Source organism: Columba livia, chromosome 2 (genome assembly GCF_036013475.1).
Source record: "Columba livia isolate bColLiv1 breed racing homer chromosome 2, bColLiv1.pat.W.v2, whole genome shotgun sequence".
Lineage (NCBI taxonomy): Eukaryota > Metazoa > Chordata > Aves > Columbiformes > Columbidae > Columba > Columba livia.
The window spans coordinates 22,905,941-22,929,574 of record NC_088603.1 but is presented as its reverse complement, the minus strand read 5'-3'; the positions used below and the strand labels follow the sequence as shown (position 1 = coordinate 22,929,574).

Below are 23,634 nucleotides of genomic sequence, written 5' to 3'. Positions count from 1 at the left end.
TGCTATGTGAGCACCTTTTATTTTCTTTAAGCCTGTCAGCCTTATCCAGAGTAAGGAATGAACTCACTAGCACCATATTCTTCCTTAAAGTAATAACAATGTCTTTTCAGATATTCCTTTTTGGGTCCAAGCAGCAGCAAAGAATTTTAGGTGGCACTAACTATTTTGGTAATTGTGGTACAGGACATTTCAAATTCTTAATGCTCTATGTGTATTCCAGCCACATTAGCCACTATGCCCATTAGCCAGAAAATACAATCTTCTTAACAACTTCACATACATGTTCACACCCCATTTTTTTGCAATGAATGGTATCTTCTATTATCTTTCCAGTTTACCAGTGTTGAAAGGGCTGTTACTTACACATAATGACACAGACAGTCCCTCAAAAACTGATATTTCTTCCTCGAAGCCTAACTTTTCATCCCGCAAGCTTCACAAGAGGTTTTGTGTCCTTCAGAACGAAATCATTTTAAGACAACTCTGCATCACTGAAGCAACCAAAAAAAACCCCAAAACAACAACTAAACCACCAAACAAACAAAACTCGAAACCAACAACAAAAAACTGCAACAACAGCTTTACAGCCATGCCTTTGTTAAGTCAGGAATCAAAACAATATATTTAAAGCTGCCAACGCAGCAAACTGAGGGAATTACTGTCACTAACTTCCAACAGCATATCCACATTAGCCAGATCAGTTCCGTTAACTGCCCACAGATCAGTCACTCTTCAGCTTTGAGCAAAAGAATATGATGGTTAACGAGTCTGGTGTGTGATGAGGATACCTGGAAAACTGGTATCTCTACTGAGAAACCAACTGGTTGGAGTCTCACTTTCCTCCACACCCTCCTGTGGCGGATGCACTTGACTCCCCGCCCAGCCAACCCAGCAGCAGTTTGGCCCAGGCACCAGAGAAGGTAAAGGCCTGAGCTGTAGCCAGGCCAAGAACTCCTTCCAGGAGACCCACAGGGAAGCAGAACGGCAACTGAACACCTGTGGCTTGTGGGTGCAGGGAGTCTTGTGCGGACTTTTCCTACTGTATGCAATTTGACTACGAGTCAACCACTCCATTCTATAACTACGACAGCCTGGATGAGCCCACTTTGAGCTTTCCCTGCTAAATAAGTCAGCTGTATGGCAATGGTTTTACTACTCAGAGGTCAGTGGATGAGCCCAATTCAAGTTCAATATCAATCATTTAGCTTAAGTAGATACACACCAAATGTAACGGATTATTTAGAGATATAAGGTATGATTTTTAATATACATTGATTCATGTTACTTGGTAGACTAGATTTGCTAAAATTTTAAGCTGATATTTACCAAAAGCAACTGCAGACTACAGTAAATGCCTGCAAGATTAATTTTTTTTATTTTCTGAGAATTTTGTTTCCTGAAAGTCTGTTTTGCAATGGGCCTCGCCTGAAAGTTTGCCACTGAAGTGTTAAAAATAGGCTCCAGAGCAAAAGGTTACCAGGGACGTAATGCCTTAAAGTTCGCTTTTGCAAATGGCTATGGGCCTCCTTTGAAAGTTTGCCTTCGGAGCTCTAAATACAGGCTCCGGAGTGAACAGTTATCAGGGAGGGAAGATGCCTGAAAGTTTGCATCGTGAATGGATACAGGCACCCGGACATAAGATCAGCAGCATTCGGCTTGGCATATTTCCCCTATGCAGTAAATAGTAGAGTGAACCTGCCACCGAACTCTTTTAAGTCGCACTTCTCTAAGAAATCTAAACATTGTTCTGCAGCAAGCAGAACACTAAACTACTCCCCTACAACATCTCCTTACTTTATACTTTTCTCTCCAAACAGAAATTATAGTTCTGAACTTCCAAGAGGTTTGAGAAAGGATCAGACAATATTAAGAAAGTATCTGAAATAAATATCAGTGGTGGCACTACACTCTAAAACACGAACAAACAAACAAAACAAACAAAAAAACCCAACACCAAAGTAGTTGTTAGAGCAAGTGTCATTTATACTTCTTTGATACTTTTGGCACATACGATGAAAACTTTGAAGCCTTTGGAAATAGTAAAGCTTGATTTTTATGTTTGTTTGGCTTTCTTTCTTTGTAATCTTGATGAGTCAGTGTTGACAAGACTCCGCAGCAGGTAAACGGTGCAGAACTTCTTCGACAAAATAGAAACTGAAAGCTGGGTAAGTGTATTATGCCGCTACATAACGTGAGACTGACTTAATTGATTCCCAGCACAAGACCTCAAACAACACACCAACTTGACATCATGCGTTTTTACTAACAAAATTGATTCTATTAGAGAGGATATAGAGAAGACAATAGATACACTACATAGTATAGTTACAAGACTTTCCTTAAAGACAGATAGGAAATAACAGCTCCTTTCCAGAAACGTGAAAGGCCTTTTCCACTAATCTTTCACAGGATCACAAGGATGGGGCATTACAATGTACATTTAAACAATTTCAAAAACTGCTACAATTTCATACACAAACAAGCTAGAAAATGAGAATTTTGGTAATCTAACATTACCAGTTAAATAATTAACACCAATTATTTTCTTCAGAGTTTACAAAAACCTTGCATTGAAACAGCAGATCTAAGAGAGATTTCAGTAAGTATTTATATTTGAATAAAAATAACCCAATCACTAGGAAAAGTAATGGCTGGACTAGGTCTGCTTAAAGTCTAGAACTTGGCAGGAATTTGGCATTTTTTTCTTTATATATTTCTCCCTGAATTATCTGAATGCAGATTAACCTAAGGAAAACAACCTAAGAGTCTGGCATCGCAGCCCATGTCCTGTGACGGAGGAGAAGCTGTGCAGCTACCAAATCAACACCACACATGCATCTACTGAAACTACACAGATGACAAAACTCATGTTAAAAAAAAAGAAGAGCAAGGAACAGAGGAGACTAAGAGCATCCTTTTGTTCCAGTCAATTTTACCCTGAGATGGGAAAGTATATTTTTATCTATAAATTCCACTATAAATTGTAAATTTTCTCCAGGAATTATGGTTGTTCTTATTACGATCTTCATAACCATTACCAGAACTCTTCAAATCCCACAGTAAGTTACAGAGAAGGATATTGTTCCCTTCTTTCATCCTGGACAGGTACATGGACTAATTTCTTGCATATCATTTTTATTGGCATGTCTCTGTCCTATGCCTTGCAATCACAGTTTTAAAGGAATACCAGAAAGTCCCTATCAAAAAATAAACTACGTGCAGGTTGCATTATTTAAATATAGAAAAAACATCTTACAAATACCCCAGGTTCCAGGGTTATTGGTGCTTTATCTCTTGCCACATCCTAAAGATGGTATGCACCTGCTTCAACCCCCAAAGAACCAGTTCAAACTAATAATAATAATAATAATAATAATAATAATAATAATAATAATAATAATAATAAAGTGTGGGTTTCTGTCCCAAGCCTGTCCCCACTTTTGCCAAGTCTATTTGTAACTCCCATTTCCCTCACACACACAAAAAAAGAGCAACTTATGTTCATGTTTCCATGAGCTATGTAAAATAATGGCACAAGACGCTGCTGAAACATATTTAAGGAACACATTTGCTTCCCTACTCTTTTAAGCTCCTTTGAAGATTCCCGGCAAAAGACGACCAAGCTGCAAAAAATATTATTTAGCAAGCGAAACTGCTGCATCATTTTTCTCGTGGGCCCCACGCGGAGTGGCCGGTGATGCAGGAACACGAACGCAAACAACCAGCCCCGTCCCCTCCGCAGAGGCGCGGGGAGGCCCCTGCCCGCGGAACGGCCCCACACAGACTCACGGACACGGCCGGACAGGCGGCCCAGAGCCCCGCGGGGGCGGCGGGGAGAGCGGTGGGTGTGTCCCGGCAGGTGGGCCGGGAGCGGCGGGGCGGGCCGAGGAAAGGCCCCCAGGAGGAAGGCCGGGCAGGCACCGAGGTGGGGTAGGGACCGGGCGGGGAGTGGGGCTGAGGTAGGGCGCACGCAGGTACCTTGCGCCCAGCGGCAGAAGATGGTGTCGGCCAGCCCGCGGGGCCCGGCCTTCTTGCCCCACACCAGGTGGACAAGCTCCTGGCCCGCCTCGGACATGGCGGGGCGGCGACGGCCCTGCGGGCGGGCGGGCGCGGCGGCGGCGGCTGTGGCGGCCGCGTCCCCTGCGCAGGGGAGGGGCCGGGCCGCGGCGAGTGGGCGGGGCCGGGCGGGACACTCGTGCGGGAGGCGGGGCCTCGCCGGGCGCCTGGAGGAGCCGCGCATGCCCAAAGGCTCTTTCCCCCTGTCCAGCAGGCCCCGCTGCTTCCGCGGGCGCAGGAAGCCGGGAGGCTGGGCCGGTGGCTGCTGGCGGGAGCGCCGTGCTGGTTCGCTCCGATGTGGTAGCGACGGTGGTGTCGGTAGCCGGGTGGTGGGGGACGCCGTAGCCCGGCGCAGGCCGTACACCGTGTGTGTGTTGTGGGGGCGGCTGACTGGGCGCGGCGGTGACCCCGCGGTGTCGCTGTCCGGGTGTGAGGCCGGTGCGTTCGGCGCGCAGCTCCCCGCAGCTCCCCGCAGCCTTCCCTCGCCCGCCGCGGTGGGCGCCGCTCCCTACGGGCTGCCCTGGCACGGCTTTAAAAATTGAACAGCGCAGAGTGGCTTCGGTGAGGAGATGGTGGCATGAGAGAAGGTGGTGGCGTTTTAACGCTTAATATGAAGCTGGCAGTAGTCATTGTAAAGGCTACATTTTCCAGGAAATCTCAAGAATTACAAATGATACCAGTATAAGTATTATATTTGCAGAGCTTTATGTATTGTGTAGTGTCTTGTGGAAGCACTAATATAACATATAGGTAAAATGTAGTGCTTGCATATATGCATGGAATATTTGTACTGTTTTAGAGAAAACTCTCTTACCAGGCAGTACCTATATCCATACAACAGCTTGAAATGAAGAATGAAGAGCAGATGTGATTTTTCTTAAATGAGTGGTGTTAGATGAACTTAAAAATTTTCAGATTTGGGAAATAAATTTGCTTTATCTAATTTAGTAGTGATTTCTTTCCAGAAGAGGTTCTAGAAATAAAGACTGGGTATTTTTGTAAAAGATAATTGCCATTTTTTTCGGAAAGTTAATTGCTATTCTAATTGGAATTCTTCATGGAGGCTTTGTGGTCAGTGTTGTGCACAAGCTTAACATAGACCTTATTAAACAAAATTCTTCAGAAGGGTGGTAACCATTAAAACTGGCAACTCTTAGAAAAAAGAGTTCCAATCTTAAAAATTTGCTCTGCGAAACTATTGCATATGCTGCTTCGAATTCTTCATGTGGCATACAGATTAAATTGAGCTGTGGTATCGTGCCCATCCACTTAATCTTACACTTAATTGCTTTTATGGAGATTCACCGTGTATTGAGGCTGTTACATGTTCAATCGTTCTACAGCAAATATGAAATGGCCAATATTAGGATATCTCTAAGCTTTCTGAAATGTCATACCACAAATTGATCAGAAGATGGTGTGGTTGTACTTCTGATTTTTAAGCATTTTCAAATGCTTACACAATTAAGCATTTTCTGAGTAACTACTCTCAAGCCATCAATTTCCTTCAATATTGGTTAACAGAATGGTTTCTGGATTTGCATAAGTAATGCTCATAATGTACACTTTCTGATTTTTAGCGTAAAGAAAGAATAACTCCAAACAAGTGGAATGAATTTAATTAGAATTTAAGGCATCGTAACAACAGAATCATGTTCTTTACATACTATAATAAAGGCCATCATGTCATTAGTTGTTGTGTATTTTGAATAAATTGTTCAGTAAAATGCAAATTTTCTTCTAGTGCTTTGAGTGTAATACTAGGTATAGCAGGCTTGAAATTGTAAATGTCCCTTGAGACGGAGGAAAATACCAGAGTATACATATTTTACAGTGTATTGAATATACATTTGAACTATTTCAGAGAAGTATATGTATCAAGATTATGTGATAAGGCAAGCATAAGTCAGCTAGTTCAATGAAGTTCAGACTATCTGTTGACAAAAGGACTTCAGAGGAGGAGAAAAGAACTGCCAAGTTTTAGTCCAGCTCTTCGAGATGTTTTGAGGATGCAAACTTATGTTTTCATGGATGCTCAGGGTGCAAGCTGACAAACAATTCTGTGAATAAGTAGAGAATTGAGGGGAGAAGGTACTGTAGGACAAGAATGCTGAATCTGTAACTGGACGGTGGCCGCTGCTGTATGGAAGAGGAGTTGGAGGCACTGAAAGTCTGGAAAAGCTCCTCCTCTACATCCCTCCCTGGTGTGTTGGATCATCATGGTCAAAAGGAAGTTAATGAGAGTGCCCTCCAATTTCATGGGTGCAAACAGGTATTCACACTGAAAGAGATGTAAGGAAAAGTTCAGTCACAACCTAGGGACTTGTGAGCCAGAAGAGGTGCCGCAGTTTTAACATGTTCTAAATAAGCATAGCTGTTTTTCGTCATAGAGTGGAAGAATGCTTATCAGCCCCACATCTGTATTTATAGACCCACAGATGAGCTGGCAGCTAATGCTTCAGTAAGGTCCCAGTATCAAGTTAAACTGAATATTTCTAACCTGAGTTAGAATGGCAAACAGCCATGTTTTGGTGTAGTAGCAGTTTATTGTGTAGCAGTGACAGGTTTTAGGCTAATGACCTGTGTTGTGTAAAACTGATTTCACTTTTAAAATGTCTTGCCAGCTACTGACTGTTGTGTACCTCTGATATTGCTAATTCACTCCATATAATTTGAATGCAGAGATGAGAAAACACATCATGAGAGTTACTCACTAAACTGACAGAAACAAAGACAGTAATGAGAGACACAGGATGCAGAGTGATTTGACCCATCTTGATTTGGTTGGCATAGAGCACATGGAATTCAATATAGACAAAAATGAATGAATGTGGGAACAAGGGAGCAATTCTGGGCATATGTGCCAACCAGAACAATCTGCCATGTGCTGGTTAGGGGAAGCATTAGGAAATTATTTTGGAAACACCACTGAAATCATTAGCCTCACTAATACAAATGGTAAAAGGCAAACTGTACAGTCAGCTGTAGAAAACAACACTGAATAAGAGAGAGACTGGATGTTATCGGTTATGACATCTCTCATGGTTCATCTTTTAAGTTTTGAGCATTCGTAAGCTGGCGATATATTGCATATGCATATCAAAGAATTGGACTAGAAGATATGTATGTGTGAGAATTTATGTAGATAGTTGGGTTGCAGTTAGGGAGGAGGAAACTAAGAAAAAGAGGCTTAGGAGGAAAGCATACAAGAAAACTGTTATTTTGGAATTCGGAATGCACCAGGACTAAGTAAGAGCTCAGTCAGGTCTAATATCAGGTTGACATGTATACGTATTCTGTACTTCAGAAACAGAATGTATGTGGATTGGAGTGTGAACTCTGAACAAAGAATGTGCAAATCAGCAGACTAACACATGGAAATAGTATTTGCTACAACTATGACACAATGTTCTTTAGATCTTGTTTCTGCGGACTCTTGGATGTATGAACTGTACTATGAAGTCAGGGTTTCACGGAAGATAAGAATAAAACAGCAGATCTCTCTGCATATAGGGTCTTTACCTCCTTAAAAATGTTTAGAGGTACACAAATCAAGAAAGATTAAAAATCACTGCTCTTTAGCATTGCCTGCATGTATTCTGAGAAGTATGCATGGATTTGAGCCACTTTTTCAAGTAGTTTCTGTTAAATGCACAAGTGTTTTATTTGTGTGGTTTGTTTTGTGTGTGTTTTTGTTTTATTTTGTTTTAATGTTGGAGTGCCATCATGTGGTTGGTTTGCTGACTTACTGCACACTTTTAAAAATACCTGTAAATTTTCTTTTTCTCCTCTTAAATAATATGCACCATTCACTTATTTGTTTTTTTTCCATGTGAAATGCTGTTAATTCCCTCTGCAGGCTGGTTTGGAGGTTTTGTTTTTTTAGGAAAACATGGCAACTGCCATTCTCTCCCTTCTAATCCCTAATCCAAACTCACTTGGTTTAGCTTGATTCTATTAATTTAGTATGTGAAATTTTAGAATGGTTCTTTGCTACATAGAAGAAGGTAAAGAACATAAGTATGTACTCTGTATGCGTGCAGCCCCTCTTGGTTTACCGAATGTGTTTTTTAATCATTAAACATTTTCATGAAAGTTTTTGGATTAATTGAGAGTTACGTTTTTGCCAGACAAATCTCAAAGATCATCCACACTGAGATAACTTTATCTTACTTGTCTTTCAAAATGCGTTGTCTGGCTTGGATGGTAGGAAAAACAAGTATATTAATAAATGCCAAGCTACTTAGTGCATACAGCTCTGAAGGGAATCACAGTGGTGGTGTACAACTAAATTTTTCTGATATTAGTGATGACCTGTAATTGAGGATTACAATTAAAGTTTTCTACAGTTCCTTTTTCTGTTTACTTCCATTTGATTACCTCCAAGCCACCCCCCAACAAAACAAAAATCACACTATCAGATCTATAAAGAAAAACTATTGCTAAGAAGTTGAAAAATTGTGGTGGGCTAGAAAAGGCCATTGAACAAATCATAAAAGTGTTTAGTTGTCTGTCTGTTGCTTGGACTGATGAGAAAGTATCTGGATTTTGTTGACAGTGCTACAAGAAGTGTTATGTACCTCTTTACTCTCGGCATGATTTCTGAGAAGGAATTTTGATATCAAAATCCTACTCAAAATCTGTTTGTAGGCACATTAGTGTTTGGGGAGTAATTAGTGTCTCCAGTTTACAAAATGCTGGTCGCTCCCTCTGCTGCAGCAGAGGTAGACTCTGGACTGTGGGTAAGTAGCAAGAGTGAGTGACATCGACCCTTCCAAATTACTCTCAGTTAAGAGCTAAAGATAAAATTGTAACAGTGGTGGCAAAGTGCTGTGGGAGAGAGAGGCTTATGCGTGTTTTTCTGCTCAAGTCAGCCAGTGAGACGCTATACAGAAGAGACAAGAACAAAAGGTCATCCTTTTCTGCTCAGTGTTGCCATCCTGAATTGGGGGAGCCCTGTAGGGTGTGTTGCCTGGTGAAGAGCAAGGTCCCACACTCCTGGGAATGGGCAGAGTAAGTTGCTTTCTGCCAGCAGGAAGATGGGAGGGGAAATCGGAACACAAAAGATAAGTTCTTCATACTGAGGTCCAGAGGCTTGCATGGTTAATTTTTTTCTCTCCTTATGCCTCCTTACTTTGAGAAGAGGGTAAACTTTCTTATATTTTGACCTGTGCATCAGCACCAGATTCCCTGAGAAGGTAGATTCCCAGTCTTAAGAAACATAAAGCTCTGGTGTCTCCTGTTTTCTCTTTTTAAATGAACTAGTGCTAGATTTGAGAAAGTTTGCAAAGGACTGCTTCCTACTGAAATTACAGAAAAGAGAAAATGGGCAATTTCTTGGTAGATATTTGTCCTCAGGATCAGTTGATGAGACAAAATGAGCTACTGATTGTCCTGAGTGTGCGTTTGTGGCTAACATCCTTGGGGAAAGGGAAGGAATTCCTGGAGAATCGCAACTTTCTGTGATAGCCAACAGAGCTAGTTAAAAAGAGTTCTTTCTTGCATATATACTATATATATGTTAATAGTATCTTAATGGTATAGATAAAATTAGTTTTAGGTAAGCTGTTTAAAACTGCTGGAGCTGTAACTCCTACTACTTGCAGAAACACTGATGAGGGAATATCCCTATGTTTGTAGTAAAACATAGATCAGAACATAGCAAATGTAGTAAACGTACATCAGAACATAGCAATTCCACTCACTGTTGCATTTTATTTAAGATTCATAAGTGTAAGTGTAGAAAAAAAAAAGTATGATAAAATGGACTATTTTAGAAACAGTAATTTATTCATTTTTTGCAAGTTACCATGGTGTTTTGACATTGTTTAAAGACAAAAGTCTTTTTTTCCCCTCCCAGAGCACACTGAGATTTTCTGGTATTTTCAAATAAAGTAATCTCACAGAGACAGGTAAAATTTAAACATCCATTATCCTTATGTGGTCACTCAGTGTATGGCTCATAGCAAATGCCTTTGGATTGTGGAATGCAATTTTTTAGGGAGAAAATGGAAAAAAAAATAGCATTGTAATTGGCAAGAAAAAGTCTGTAATTATTAAGATTATTAGGGATATAATTAAATTAAGAACGTCAAGTACCAATGCGGTGATGCCGATACTAGATCTCTGTCATTAGTTACAAGGGGCTCAGGCAAGGTTAATGAGACATGAATGGGCTAATAAGTTGCTGTGCAGTCACTGCCCTCTGGATGATGGCAGAGTTTATCTGGCACTGACAATGCAGAGAAGAAAAGTTAAAAAGAACTAGTAATACAGTTAAATTTTTAAAAGGCATATAGAGTCATCCAGCTTAGTAATGTGAACTACATTCCAAACCAAGAAGTTATGAGGCTGAGGGAACTGGGGCTGTTTATCCTGGAGAAAAGGAGGCTGAGGGGAGACCTTATCACTGTCTACAACTACCTGGAAGGAGGTTGTAGCACAGAGGGTGTTGGTCTATTTTCCCAAGTAGCAAGTGATAGGACAAGAGGAAATGGCCCCAAGTTGTGCCAGGAAAGGTTCAGATTGGATAATATGAAACATTTCTTCATGGAAGGAGTTGTCAGGCATTGGAACAGGCTGCCCAGGGAAGTGGTAGAGTCACCATCCCTGGAGGTGTTTAAAATACACATAGATGAGGTTCTTAGAAACACATTCTAGTGGTGGACTTGGCAGTGCTAGGTTAGCAGTTGGACTTGATGATCTTACAGGTCTTTTCCAACCACAACTATTCTGTGATTCTGTAAAAGACTGAATTGTTTGATTTAAGTAAAACTGAATTTAAATGTATTAATTGTATTGAAATGTTAAAAGAATGAAATACCTGAAATTTAGTCAAAATTGGATAGGAATGTTCCAGTTTTGCAAAAGGACTTGTTTCCTGCAGAAAATTACATCAAAGCATTTAGACCAGCTTTTATTTTTATCTTGGAGAGATTAGGGAAATTTAGTTTTACTGAGGAAGTTTTGTTTTGAAGCAGATGAGGTGTTGGAAGAATGCAGAATTAAGAGATGGTTCACACTGCTGATAGGAGAAAAGAAAGACACTCAGAAAGTGGTCTGTACTAAATGGACAAGAACCTAATTCCCTAAGTGTGGCAATCAAAACCATTTGCCCATTTAAGTGTCTTGCTCTCTTAATTTTTCTTTCATTCTCAGGTTTTCTGTTTTAAACTCCTCTAAAAGCCCGACACAGTGGTACTCCTTTCTTTATGTTCTCATCTCCTTTTCATCTACAGTACTTATGTTTAATGACACTTGCCTTTTGTTTCATTTTCCATCCTTGTTTTGTCTCCTTAAGTATTAATATAAATGTTATTGCTTTTTTATTTTTGGAACAATCTATTTCTTCCCGTATAACATTTTGTCCTTCAGATCTGTTATGAAAATTCATTATTTCATCTCTTTTCACAGAGCTGGCTGAAAATCCCACCTACTTTCTATTGATACTCTTTCTGCAAGGGTCTGTGAGTTCCTTGGGCCTGTGACACATTTGTGTCTACAATGCATTTTACAAAAGGTTCACATACTCATGACATTTTAAGAATACATAAGGAAGAATGCAAGGACAAGAGATTGACAGGCACCAACCATGTTGGGAACAATGATTTGTTCAGGGGAGATGCTGGGGAGTATTGAGAGAAGCACCTGTCAGATGATAAACCTTAGGGAGAGGGAGGTCAGAACTGGTTCAAGATGGGTCTTTCCTCAGAAGATGAATTCCTATTTCCTCTTTACGCAATGGTGTTATCACACCAAAATAAATAATAGGATTTTATACACCATAATAGCTTACATGTAGCTTGTTGTATAGACTGTGTATATGTGAGTCATGTGCTCAAGTTCGATGTTTCGAAGAACGCAACCAGTGGTTACTTCAGATGGTTTAAATGAACTGGTTTACCGTATTTGAATAAAAAGTCTTAGCCCACTAGAGGGTGTTGTAGTTCTTAAAATTGCTCGAATAATGTTACTTACTTTAACTAAATTCAGTGCAGAAAATCCTCAGCACAATCCTGTAGTTTAGAAATAAAGGATCAGAGAGCTTTGCTGATTTATAGCAGCTGAACATCTGCTTTGGAACACACAAAGTTAAGGATTTCAAATTTACGGTTTCCTACAACAACCATGACTTGTCCCTGTTCTACACACTGTTGGCATTTTTACTGACACCTTTTATTCTTGAACATTTAAACAGCTTTATTCTTTTTTTTGCTTTCAAACCTCTCCATGTACAAAATTCTGCTGACGTTTTTGTTTACTTCCCATTTTCTTACTTTCTTCATAACAAAAGAATAAAGACTAATAAAATCTAATACCCTTTCTCCTGTCATTCTAAGTAGCAATTGATAGGCATCAGAGCTTCAAGGGATGGTTGTGATCTAGAAATGTCTAGATGAATTAAGAACATATCCTCATACCACATTCCTCTCTCAGTTAAAAACTGTGTAGATGAATAGGAGCATTTCCTCTATATTACATTCTTCTGTAAGATAAAACAATCTATTCCTGAGATAAAATACCTAGAATGATTCGTGGTCCTTATGCACCATGGACCCCCACTGCAAGTACTAGAAAGGATTTTCTTTGAAATTTTGCCATTAGGTGGGAAGAAGTAAGTTTCACCGTTTTGTGCAAATTCAGTTTTCTTTGGGTTTTGTGAAACTATCAATTGCAGAAAGGGCCAAGCCTATTAAGAGGTGGCTTTTTTAATCTTCTTACTTCCCTTCTAAATAGCTTTAGGTATTATGTGCTCTTAGAAAAAGTTTTTAGTGAACTCCTGCCTTTGATTTGCTCTGGAAGCTATAATATCTGCATTTCAGTATATACCCATCCATTAGACTTCAACGATCTGTTCAGTCTTCCCATTTGATTGTCTCTTATGCTGTTCTTAGTGCCTCTTGTGCAATTGCCCTGCAAGTCACATATGCTCACTCTCCTGTAAATCTTTCCACAGCCTCATGCTTTCATCCAGCTTTCCTTAGCTTCTTGACAATAATCATTCACCATCGTCATCATCATTATATTTCCAGCACCAAGTGGCCACTCAAATCTTTCCATCATATGTTAGCTATTCCACCTTAGTATAGCTGTTATGTAGTCCTCCATTTTTGTTGTGTTTGTATCTGCTGTCCATCTTTAACATCCAACACATGACATACCTTGTTTTTAATATTAAGGAGATTTAGATCCATGAAGCCACATTTCTTCATTTGTATCCAGTATGTTTTCTATTGATAAATCCATCTTTCAGATGAGAAGAAACTAATGACTTGCAATCATTCAGGCAGAAAGTTTGTGTAACTGTGCTTGCATTTTTTCTCTAATTTGGGCATGTAGTCAGAGCAATCACAATTACAGTGACTGTGTGAAAGGACAGTAATTGCCTATGCTTATTAGGCACACCATTGAGAGCATTTTTTTTCCGAAGATTTATGCTTAAAATCATTTAGGCTTTTTCATACAATTAGAGGTGGTGACAGTCCTCTAGCAAAATTCAAAAGTATTCAGTGATATATCACTTACCTATTTCTCAACTGTAGATTTGACTGAATATATTTTATGCTTTTTTTCTCCTGGTCCAAACTGCTGCTTGTGTTTCTTACTTTGTAGTGGTGATTATATTTCAGCATAGTGGCAACTAATATATTTCTAACATACATACATACATACATACATGTAATACATATACACATATAATTATTTGTGATGTTTGAATTGCATTTATTAAGTGTAGTAAAATTCTTAAAGAAAGAACATGAAATAAAGCATTTTGAAGCATATATTTAATCATGGCAAAAATCTGTTCTTCCAGTTAAATGATTTCACTATTTGATTGTTAATGATTATGGGTCCAAAATATTTGAAAGAATCAAATTCATCTTAAATCATGAAATTCTGGTTATTCTACCTCACAGCAAAGTGAAATTTTGCCAGATGTTTAAAATACTGGTACTGCAAGGCTATCCAAAATTAGTGGAAATTTTAGCCCCATTTTCTTTTAACAATATAGGCACTCCTGAAAAGTAAGGCTAAGAAGAAAACTGCTCATTCAACACAACAGTGGGACTGCTGCGAACACTACTGTTAAGAAAAAATAATCAATAGATAAATCCAGAGTATTATGGCCACTTTCATCTTAAGGTGGCTGGCTGTGGAAAACAGAGGAGACAGTCTGATACCTGAGCATCTTGTTGAGTCACTAGAAACAGTTGAAGTTGAAATGCTTGTTATTAAATTGTATGAAACTGGTAGTGTCAGCGCCTGTTCTGCAATTTGACATATGGTACATCCTTGCATAGTCTTCTGCAAAACTTAGCATTACATGATATGTGTATGCATGAGTTTCAAAAGCTGTTCGTTTCTACTATCGCTTCACCATTTTTTTTGTTTTAAAAACCATCATAGGCAGTTAGCATTAGTATACTTCCAGTGGCATCACCTGTGTACAGGGGAATCCTAGGGCAGCTTTCCTCTCCTCTTTCTTTGATAGCTTCATTCTGGAGAAGTGCAGCTGAAAGCAAAACTCAAGAGCTTGTCAGGAGCCGTGAATGTAAGTTTGTGCTACGATGAATCACATGACGACAGAGGAATATTTTTGGCTTGGTACCTTTTTCACGTGACATTGCAAAGAAAATCGATGTGCAGCTAATGTGACAAAAATTTCGACAAGTTTTGTGTATTTCAGTGAAGAAATATGTCCACTTTAGGCAATTAGCAATGAAGATGTATAAGCAAAACGTTGCATGTCAGAGCTTCCCATAATATTGCATTTGCATGAGGAGTTGTGACAGAGCAAATGAAAATCCTGACTCGTTTTTTTTGATTTCAGAGGGCATCATGTTTGCAACCAGCAGAACTCTGGGTGACAGGGAAGTTTCCTCACAAAATTTCAGAAGAAAACACAAGGCCAGCAGGGAACTGGTTATGGCTTCCCAGATTTCTGGATTTATTTTTTTTCCCTAGTTTGTACCGGTTGGAAATGGTTGCTGAACAATTGGTTCCAGTGTCCTCTGGCCATTCATTGTCTATGATAAGCTTTCTTTAGGTTACCTGTATATCCTCTGTGCCACGTCATCTGGAAGGGACATCTGTTTTCCATTCTGTGATTAAATGACTAGCTGAGCAGATCAGAGGAGGGCAGTGGATGTTGTATACTTTGAATTTAGCAGTGCCTTGAACAGGCTACCTGATGTTCCTATAGCCAAACTGGTGAGCTGTGGATTGGATAAATAGACAGTAAAGTAGGTGGAAAATTATCTCAGCCACTGAGCTCTAAGGGTGGTGATCACAGGTACAAGGCTCACCTGACAGCTGGTTATGAGTGGCATGCCTCAGGGATTGACGCCAACCATGCTTGTCTTCAGTAACAACTTGAGTGACTGGATAGAGCGCACGCTTTGCAAGTTTGCAGATTATATGAATTGGGAAAGGTGGTCAGTACACTGGTCGGCAAGACTGCTGTTTGAGGGACTTTGTCAGGCTCCAGAAATGGGCTGTCAGGAACCTCATGAAGTTCACCAAAGGCAAATGCAAAGTCCTGCATCTGGGGTGAAAGAAGCCCATGTAACAGCACAGGGCAGCTCTGGCTGGTTGGAAGCAGCTTTGTAGAAAAGGACCCGAGGTCACTGTGGGCAATGAGTTGCACACAAGTCATCAGTGTGCCCGTCTGGCAAAGAAGGCCAGCTGCGTCATGGGCTACGTTGGGAGGAGGGCAGCCAGCAGGTGGCTGGAAGTGGTGGTTCTTTCCCTCTATCTGGCTCTTGTGAAACCACATCTCTAGTGCCGTGTCCAGTTTTGGGCTCCCCAGCACAGAAAATAGATTGACATAGTGGAGCAAATACATCAGAAGGCCACTGGGATGCTTTGGGGACTGGAGCATGTGATGTACAAGGAGAGGCTGAGAGATGTGTTTGTTCCATCCTACAAAAAGAAGGCCAATGTGACGGGGGCAAACTTATTGCTGTATATGACTACCTAACAGGAGGATGTTGAGAACACAGACTCTCGTCAGAGGAGCACTGTGGAAGGACAGGAGGCTGTGATCAGAAATCAAAACATGGGAAACTCAGTCCCAGTACAAGGGGAAAAACTTCTGCCCTGAGACTAGTTGCCTGGATAGGTTGTAGAATCTCCATCCATGGAAATACTTGAAACTCAACTAGGCACGGCCTTCAACAGCTGGATCTAAATGGACGTACACTGAGTAAGGGGTTGGTGTAAATGTTCTCAAGTGGTTCCTTCTAACCTAAATGAGTCTGCCTAAGGGATTCATTACATAGTAGTCATGGAATGTGTATGAGCTAACTGCAGTTAGAGAGATCTATCTTTATTGGTATTTTTAAAGTAGAAGGTACAGGTCAATGGAGTTTTCTTTTGCAGGGGATGATATAAAGATAAAACAACTAAAATTAAAGAAGAAGAAATGAGTTATGAGTTTTCATTTGTATAGTATGTTACTTGAGCCTTAGAAGTGCATGAACAGTATAATATTCATTCCACCTTCTCTGTATCTTCTTGATATTTCAGTTGATATCTGCTTTTCTCTCATAAGAACTTCCTGGGAACTGCATTCACTTCGTCATTGCAGATAATCATGTCATGTAATGGTTTGCACACACTGATGGTGATCTATCTGGAAACTAGACTTTTTGTTCCTCCTCGTCCAACTGGTTTTCTGTAACTTTTGATTCCCAGGCTAATTGTTGTTATGATCGTGATTATTGTTAATATTATTATTATGTGTATTCCTACTGCCGAGAGAAGTTTATTAGTATTTTTTCCAGGCTTATCTTCTGTGGAGAGGCAAAGTGATTTTACTGATGCTAAACTGCCTTGGGTCAGCAACTGTGCACAGAGATTGCATAAGCTATACAGTGAGTGCTTTGATTAGCAGGTTAGCAGTTTTCTACTTGAGCTGAAGTCTCTTGGTGCCTTTCCACCCCATTACTAGCTAGAAAATTAACAGGCTTTGAGATTTCCCCCTCTGACAGTCCAGTGGTTGAAAACTTAAAAAGGAAAGGTTTGTATGTAGGTAGTAATTGGTTATAGGGTCATGTTTGTTCCCTCAGACTAATGCTCCAGAGAAGAAAAGCACCAACACAAAACAAATGTGCAATATATACTGAAGTCCAAAGTCTGATTTCAGATAGGTTGACTGTTGCACATTGATAGCTGATCTGTTTCTAGCCATTCTTGGTTTTCTCTCTTGTAATGTTGTGGGTTTTTTCCCCCAAAGTTATATATTTTTTGTATCAAATAATTTTATTCAGGAATAAATGGTAGTTATAGAGACATTATAGTCTCACTATGGGATTAAATACACAGACAGTTCTGGGTGACGATGTATAAATCATAACAGTGTATTCCATCAACTTCCATTTTTATACACATAAGATGAGGCATTAAGTACAGTTTTATCTTGTAAAATGAAGAAAGAGAAACAATAAGAATTTATTACACCCGATAAACAAAAGGAAAGAAAGGGAATAGAATTTAAGAAATAACGTGGTAACTCAAAACAATCCAGAGATGAATACTAAATATACACGCTATATATCTAAAGCCATTCAGTGTAATAAATAACATGGAAAAAAACATTGTAAATAATAAGATCTAGTTTTGTTTCCATGCATTGTTGTTTTATGTAAGATCAACCGGGCCTTATACGAAACTACAGAGAATTTTGTTACAATGTATTCTGCTGAACTGCGTTTATGTAGGTGGAGACAATGAAGTAATAATGTGCCAAATGTTTCCCCTGTTACCAAATGTTATAGCTACTTTGCTGTTTGCCTGTGGATCTTGCTATAGCTGGGTCTTTTGCTGTCTTTGGGCTTCTTAATAGGCATGGTCTGCAGTACTTCATTTCCTTACTTCACTCTAAGTTTTGATATGTCAAAATGAATATTTTAGATTACTGAACAGAATTAGGATTCAGCACAAGAATTTGTTATTGACTTGTTGGAAATTAGGTCAGGTTTGGAAGCATCGTCTCCTGCAGTATGTTTTTGGAGTATTTTTCAAGTAAAATTTAAAATAAATTTTTAAAGTATTTTCAATAAACATCTAACTCTTTTGTCAGTACACTTTTCGTAAGCATTAAAAAATATTATCCTCTTATATCCATTGGGCATGATAAAGAAATACTGTAGTGCTGACTTATGTAATCAGAACCTTAAGTCCAAAGAAGCCCAAAGTTAGATAGATTTTCAACAAACGATTTTGAAGGGCTGCCATTTTTCTGTACTTACCTATGACTTGTCAACAAACTGTGTTAATACAGCATTTTTCAAGAACCAAAGCGAAACAACTTTCACAGGGGCAAGTTTTTATAATTAGGTTCTATATATTCACTTTTTGTAACACTCAGCCAAATACCAATAGTATTTCCCCAGACAGAAGACAGTCTCTTTCCTGTTTCAGAATAAATGAAACAATAAGCTTGGTTAGGATGCTGTTGGGAAAGTTTTGATGTTGGATGCAAAGTATGTCATGAAAGTCGTTTCCAATGCCTGTCCAAATATCTGTTAGTATGGAACTTGGCATGAATGCCAGTGCCAGACCTTCAACCTTGTGTCAGCTTAAGGATCTGGCAGAGATTTGCCAAATGCTTTTCCAACAGCTCACCTGGAACACTGATGGCAATAGAAACTCTGCTTGGTCTTTTGAAATGTAAATCCCCTTAGCAGTATTGCAGTACGGATTCCTAGTATCAAATACTGTCTTCATCTATGGAAGTTTTGGATACAAATGCTTCTTCAGAATTATCAAGAGTTGAACAATGGGAGAGAGATCTGTGTTATTTCGCATCTAAAGTTACTTGAGAAGCTTTACCAAAATAATCATCTGCATGATATATTCAGCTCCAACTAGAGTGTTCAAAATCTTCTCAAAGCTATACTGTTATGGTATGCCTAAAATGAAAAGCTTGAAGACTGGTCATCCAAGACACATGATCACCTTGAAGTGTTTAATAACTGCCAATATCTGTTTTCAAGATGGAGAAAGCAATAAGCTACGCAGCAATAACTTCTTTAGATATTTGCATCATGCATGTTTCTAATGCAAAAACTGATAAAGAATATAAGGTCCACTGAAAAATACATTCCTCATTATATTATATTATATATATATAATATACATATATATATAATAATTATATTATTTTACTAAGTTCCTTTCTAGGTGTAAGAGAAAGAATTACATAACTGTGAAAGGGAAAAAAAAAACTTTATTCTAACTATAAGCTTGTGAGGTTGTTTCATATTAAAGGAGAGAAAAGAATTAAGTTGGTTGAAGGAGATAAATTTAATCAAAGAAGAAAACAGCTGTAAGACTTAAGATATCAACAAAAGTGAGGAAAAATAAATGCACAAAACCTGAAAACCTTATTAGCATCTTGTTAGGAGAAAAATAGGTTACTAATGTAAAGGTAAACTAATTGTAGAAAGTAATAATAGTTATGTCAATGTATTCTGTAAATGGTTTCAACTGTACTTTTTGTTCTGGTGATCATGCTTTTTTGCATTTTTTCTCAACCTGTCACAAGTGTGATTTAAGGTTAACAAGGCATTCCTTCCCCAAGCCTGTGACTGTGAAGTGGGGCCATTTGACCTCTTAACAAGTGCCCTAGATGCCCAGCACATCCTCTGCAGCATCTCAGGTTTGTGGACTTGTTCCCTTTGTACCCTCTGCAGTAAACAGGCGGAGAGCAAACACCACAAATGTCAGGGGAAGGAGCAGACTTTTCCAGTGACTGCTGGTGACATTGACGGGTCTCTGACATGCCATCAGGTACTGCTGTGCAAGCCAAAAGATAAAGATCATAGGTGTCTCTTTTTATTGCTTTTGTTTAACCTGAATTCCTAAAGAAACAGAACATATGCAACTATTTTTTTGGTCTGTCTGTACATCTTTCCTTTCAACTGCCTCTAAAAACTTTTGAACCTTAGAAACTAATTTCAAATAACGTGGGCGAGGTATCTGAGATCTTAAAGGTAATGAATTTTGAGAAGTTTTGTGAAAACTGATATTTGGATTGAGAAGATTCCTTCACTGCAGAAAAGACATAGAGAACTTACATGCATAAGAACACATGGAACCGCAACCTGTGCTGATACAGAAACTGGCTGGTCAGTCACCCTGTGTGTGCCACCACCAGCTGGTCAGTACACGATTTGCCCAGATAAACAGCTGGGATAAAAGCAGGAGCTGCGGCAGGTGCTGTGAGGGTTATAATGCATAACCTTCGAGGGGAAAAGGGCTCATTGATTCTGTTGTTCATGGAAAAATATTTATGTCATATAATTCTTGTTATAGTTTGTTGTAAAATATTTGTGATCACAGCTGAAAATATTGAAACATACTAGTGGATTTATTCCTTGTTTTTGATTAAGTTTAACTACTATATGGTTACACATATATTTTTGTTTTAAATAACTTTTAAAAAATATTATATTCCAAGTGGGGTCCTGGCCTAGTCAACTATGCGCTTCTAGTAAAACAAAAAGACAACTGGGGTTTTGTTGTTGTTGTTGTTGTTCACAAGTCATATGATGTCTTCCACAAGAAAGTCTCATGATTTTTTAAAAGTGCATTTTTGGTTTGGAAAAAAATAATCTTTTGTAGGTTTCTAAGCACTGCAAACAATGAAACCTATTTCAAATGTTATTACAATTATCTCTCTGTTATTTGTCAATATAATTTGAACAGAAACTTCTTAAATGAGGAAAAAGTACACGATTTATTAGTAGTTCTGTCACCTGCTGTACTATAAACCATGTTATATGCTAGAACTTTGGTGAATGTACAATACAGACTTAAGGGTCAGTTTGCAGAATGTATTTGTCTAGAATAAAGTTAACTATGAAAAATTTAGTGCAATCTGTTTATAAGTTTTCTTACTATTAAAAAAACCCAAAAAACAAAACCCAAAACACCAAACCAGAATGAAGAAGAAGAACAAATCCAAGATGTTCTGCTGTTGCTGTTGAAGTGATTAAGTAATTTACACTGCAGAGCTCCATTTCCAAACCTAAGCCCTCAAACAAAACCATTGTTTTTCAACACTGGGAGAGTATGTGCTGCGCCTGGCTTCATTCTATTTTGATGAAATGTGTCATTGATAAAAGAGAGTTCAAGCTTCCCTAAACCAATTAAAATGTTTTTGCCTCAGGTGGTAAATAAAAGCACATGATAGAACTAAAGCAGACTGGGAGAGTGGTAATCAGTACAGTAGTTCAGTATTGAACAATATTGAACACTGTAACAATAACACATAATAAATCATTTTGAAAGGTACATTGGATATATTTTTTTCAAGGACAAATAAAGTATACTTACAAGGATCAAAAGGACACCTTAGTTATTTTTATGTTCTATTTTAGAAATTATTGACAGTTCCTTTTTAAAGTAGCTTTAGCATGCTCAACTGCAAAATATTTATGACAATAGTTCTGAGTATGGTTCAGTTAGATGTAAATATGTTTTACGGAAAGCTTTGTCTTGGAAACATTATGCAATTTTAATGTTTCAGTTTTAAGAGCAATACCTTGATTTTTATACAGTAATTAACTTGATCTTTTAAATGTGAGATGTAGTCAACCCCCTTATGCTTATCTCATGCAAGCCAATGACAGAGTTCACCTTGTGTTGTTGCTGTACCATGTTTTCCTTTACTCAACTAATTAACTAAAAGAAAAATCATATGTATTATGAAAAAAATTACTAAATCCATGACCATATTCCTGGCGATTCCAGCAAAGTCGATAGTTCACCCAGAAGGATCAGTAGGAATTCAAACAGACTGTTCTTTCCATTTTTTCAGTAGAATCCTATGTGAAGGGTCAGTTTGATGCAGTTCATTCACCCAAGTCCATGGAACATAATGGTTAGCAAAAAGAATGGAAAGTGTGCTGAAAAACAAATAGAATATGTTTAGAATTGGAACTAAGCAGTGAGGCAAAGTAAAATTTACAGTATAACTTTTGTGTTCTGACCTTCTTGAAACCAAACTTTATATTTTTCATTTTGAGGAGAATAGAGAAGAGACTAGACAATTTCATTCGGAAGAGGCCAACAATGATCTAGTCCAACTGCATGACCACTTCAGGACTGACTGAAAGTGTGTTGTTAAGGGCATGTCCAAATACCTCCTAAGCAACAACAGGCTTGGGGCCTCGACCACCTCTCTAGGAAGCCTGTTCCAGTGTTTCACCATCCTCTTGGTAAAAAAACACTTCCTAATGTGTGGTCTAAACCTCCCCTGGTGCAGCTTTGAACCATTCTTATAAATTCCTTTAACTAGATTATGTCCTAATTTGGGTTAATTATTGTGCATTTTCAATAAGAACTCATCTATTTTTGACAAATATTTGCATCTACGAGTGAGGTATACTCATTTAAGAAAATGAACTTGCATTGCTTTCCTTTGAATTGTCAGAATTTCCTTATTTGAACACAAGCATGCTGAAATACTTGACCATAAGCACAAGCCTTTACAGAGCCCGGTTTTACCCCAGTCTCTGCAATGAAAAAGAACTCTCCTGTTTTAAGCAAACAAATCTTTTACTTACTTCAGTTGCTTGCCTAATGACTAAAGTTGTGCTTTGCTTACTTGTAACTACTTCTGGAATTTCTACCATTGTATCTGTTCCCCACATATTGGGGTTTTTTTTTAGGGGTGGATAATAGATTTTACTGTGATAAGACAAAGCTGACATTCTCTTCTAGATTTGTTGTCTCAGTAAGTCATTTTTACAACTATAAAATTCTAAAATGTACAGGAAACTTGACAAGCATTTTTCTGTAAAAACTGTAATTCTCTGGCCATATAAGAGTTAATGAATTATTGGAATATTGTATGGTTTTACTTCCAGCTTCTTACAAGCTACATTTTTTCTCCTTTCCCAAATAAATTTTTGAGTTGCGTTACAGGTACCAAGAAGGTAATCAAAGTCCCCATGATCAAAACTGAGTAACAGGAAAAAGTCTTGCTATTGTGTTTGTATAAAATTACTATTATTCATTAGGTACGAGCTTCTAGCTATGCAGTGACATCATGCTTAACAAAGAGGTATTTGTATTTGGCCAGTCTAAAATAATTAATTTCCCATATGTTGGAGCAGCCAACAGACTAGACAATCCTTATATGTAAAGATATATTGCATAGGTCATTGCATCATCAGAAATTCAGTGTTTGGTCCTGAGAGATCACATTCCTATGAATATGAAATCTAACATGTTATCTTGAATTATACCTGAGCATTTGATTACATTCTTGTATTAGGAAATAAAAGATGCACTGCAAACTGACAGCTGATAGTTTGAACAGCCTGCCTCACTTAGCATTGGAGATGTAATCAGCTGAAATGTTAAGTTTTATCTGTGAATTTCTGGAATCTGTATTGGTTGAGGTGGATAAAGGACTGTTGCTTTGTGATAGAAAACTAGATAGCATCACAACTAACTTTATTTTGTAGACCTTAATAAGAATTCTTGAGTTATTTAATATTATTTAATCAGCTTGTGGATTCAAACAATGTGATCATGTAATGCTAATTTATTTTATTTTGATGT

The 23,634-nt window shown here is 38.5% G+C and overlaps 1 protein-coding gene across 3 annotated transcripts in view; it reads right to left on the bottom strand.

The window, feature by feature from the left end:
- MINDY3 (MINDY lysine 48 deubiquitinase 3) overlaps positions 1-4,171 on the bottom strand; it is a 55,057-nt gene extending 50,886 nt beyond the window's left edge. The window contains exon 1 of one of the 3 annotated variants that reach the window (XM_065050917.1): positions 3,979-4,171. In XM_065050917.1, the coding sequence (XP_064906989.1) occupies positions 3,979-4,075 (97 nt within the window). In that variant the 5' untranslated portion in view covers positions 4,076-4,171. The remainder of the gene's footprint in view (positions 1-3,978) is intronic. The other 2 variants (XM_065050919.1, XM_065050918.1) reach the window with 2 other exon arrangements.
- Positions 4,172-23,634: the final 19,463 nt, after the last annotated feature.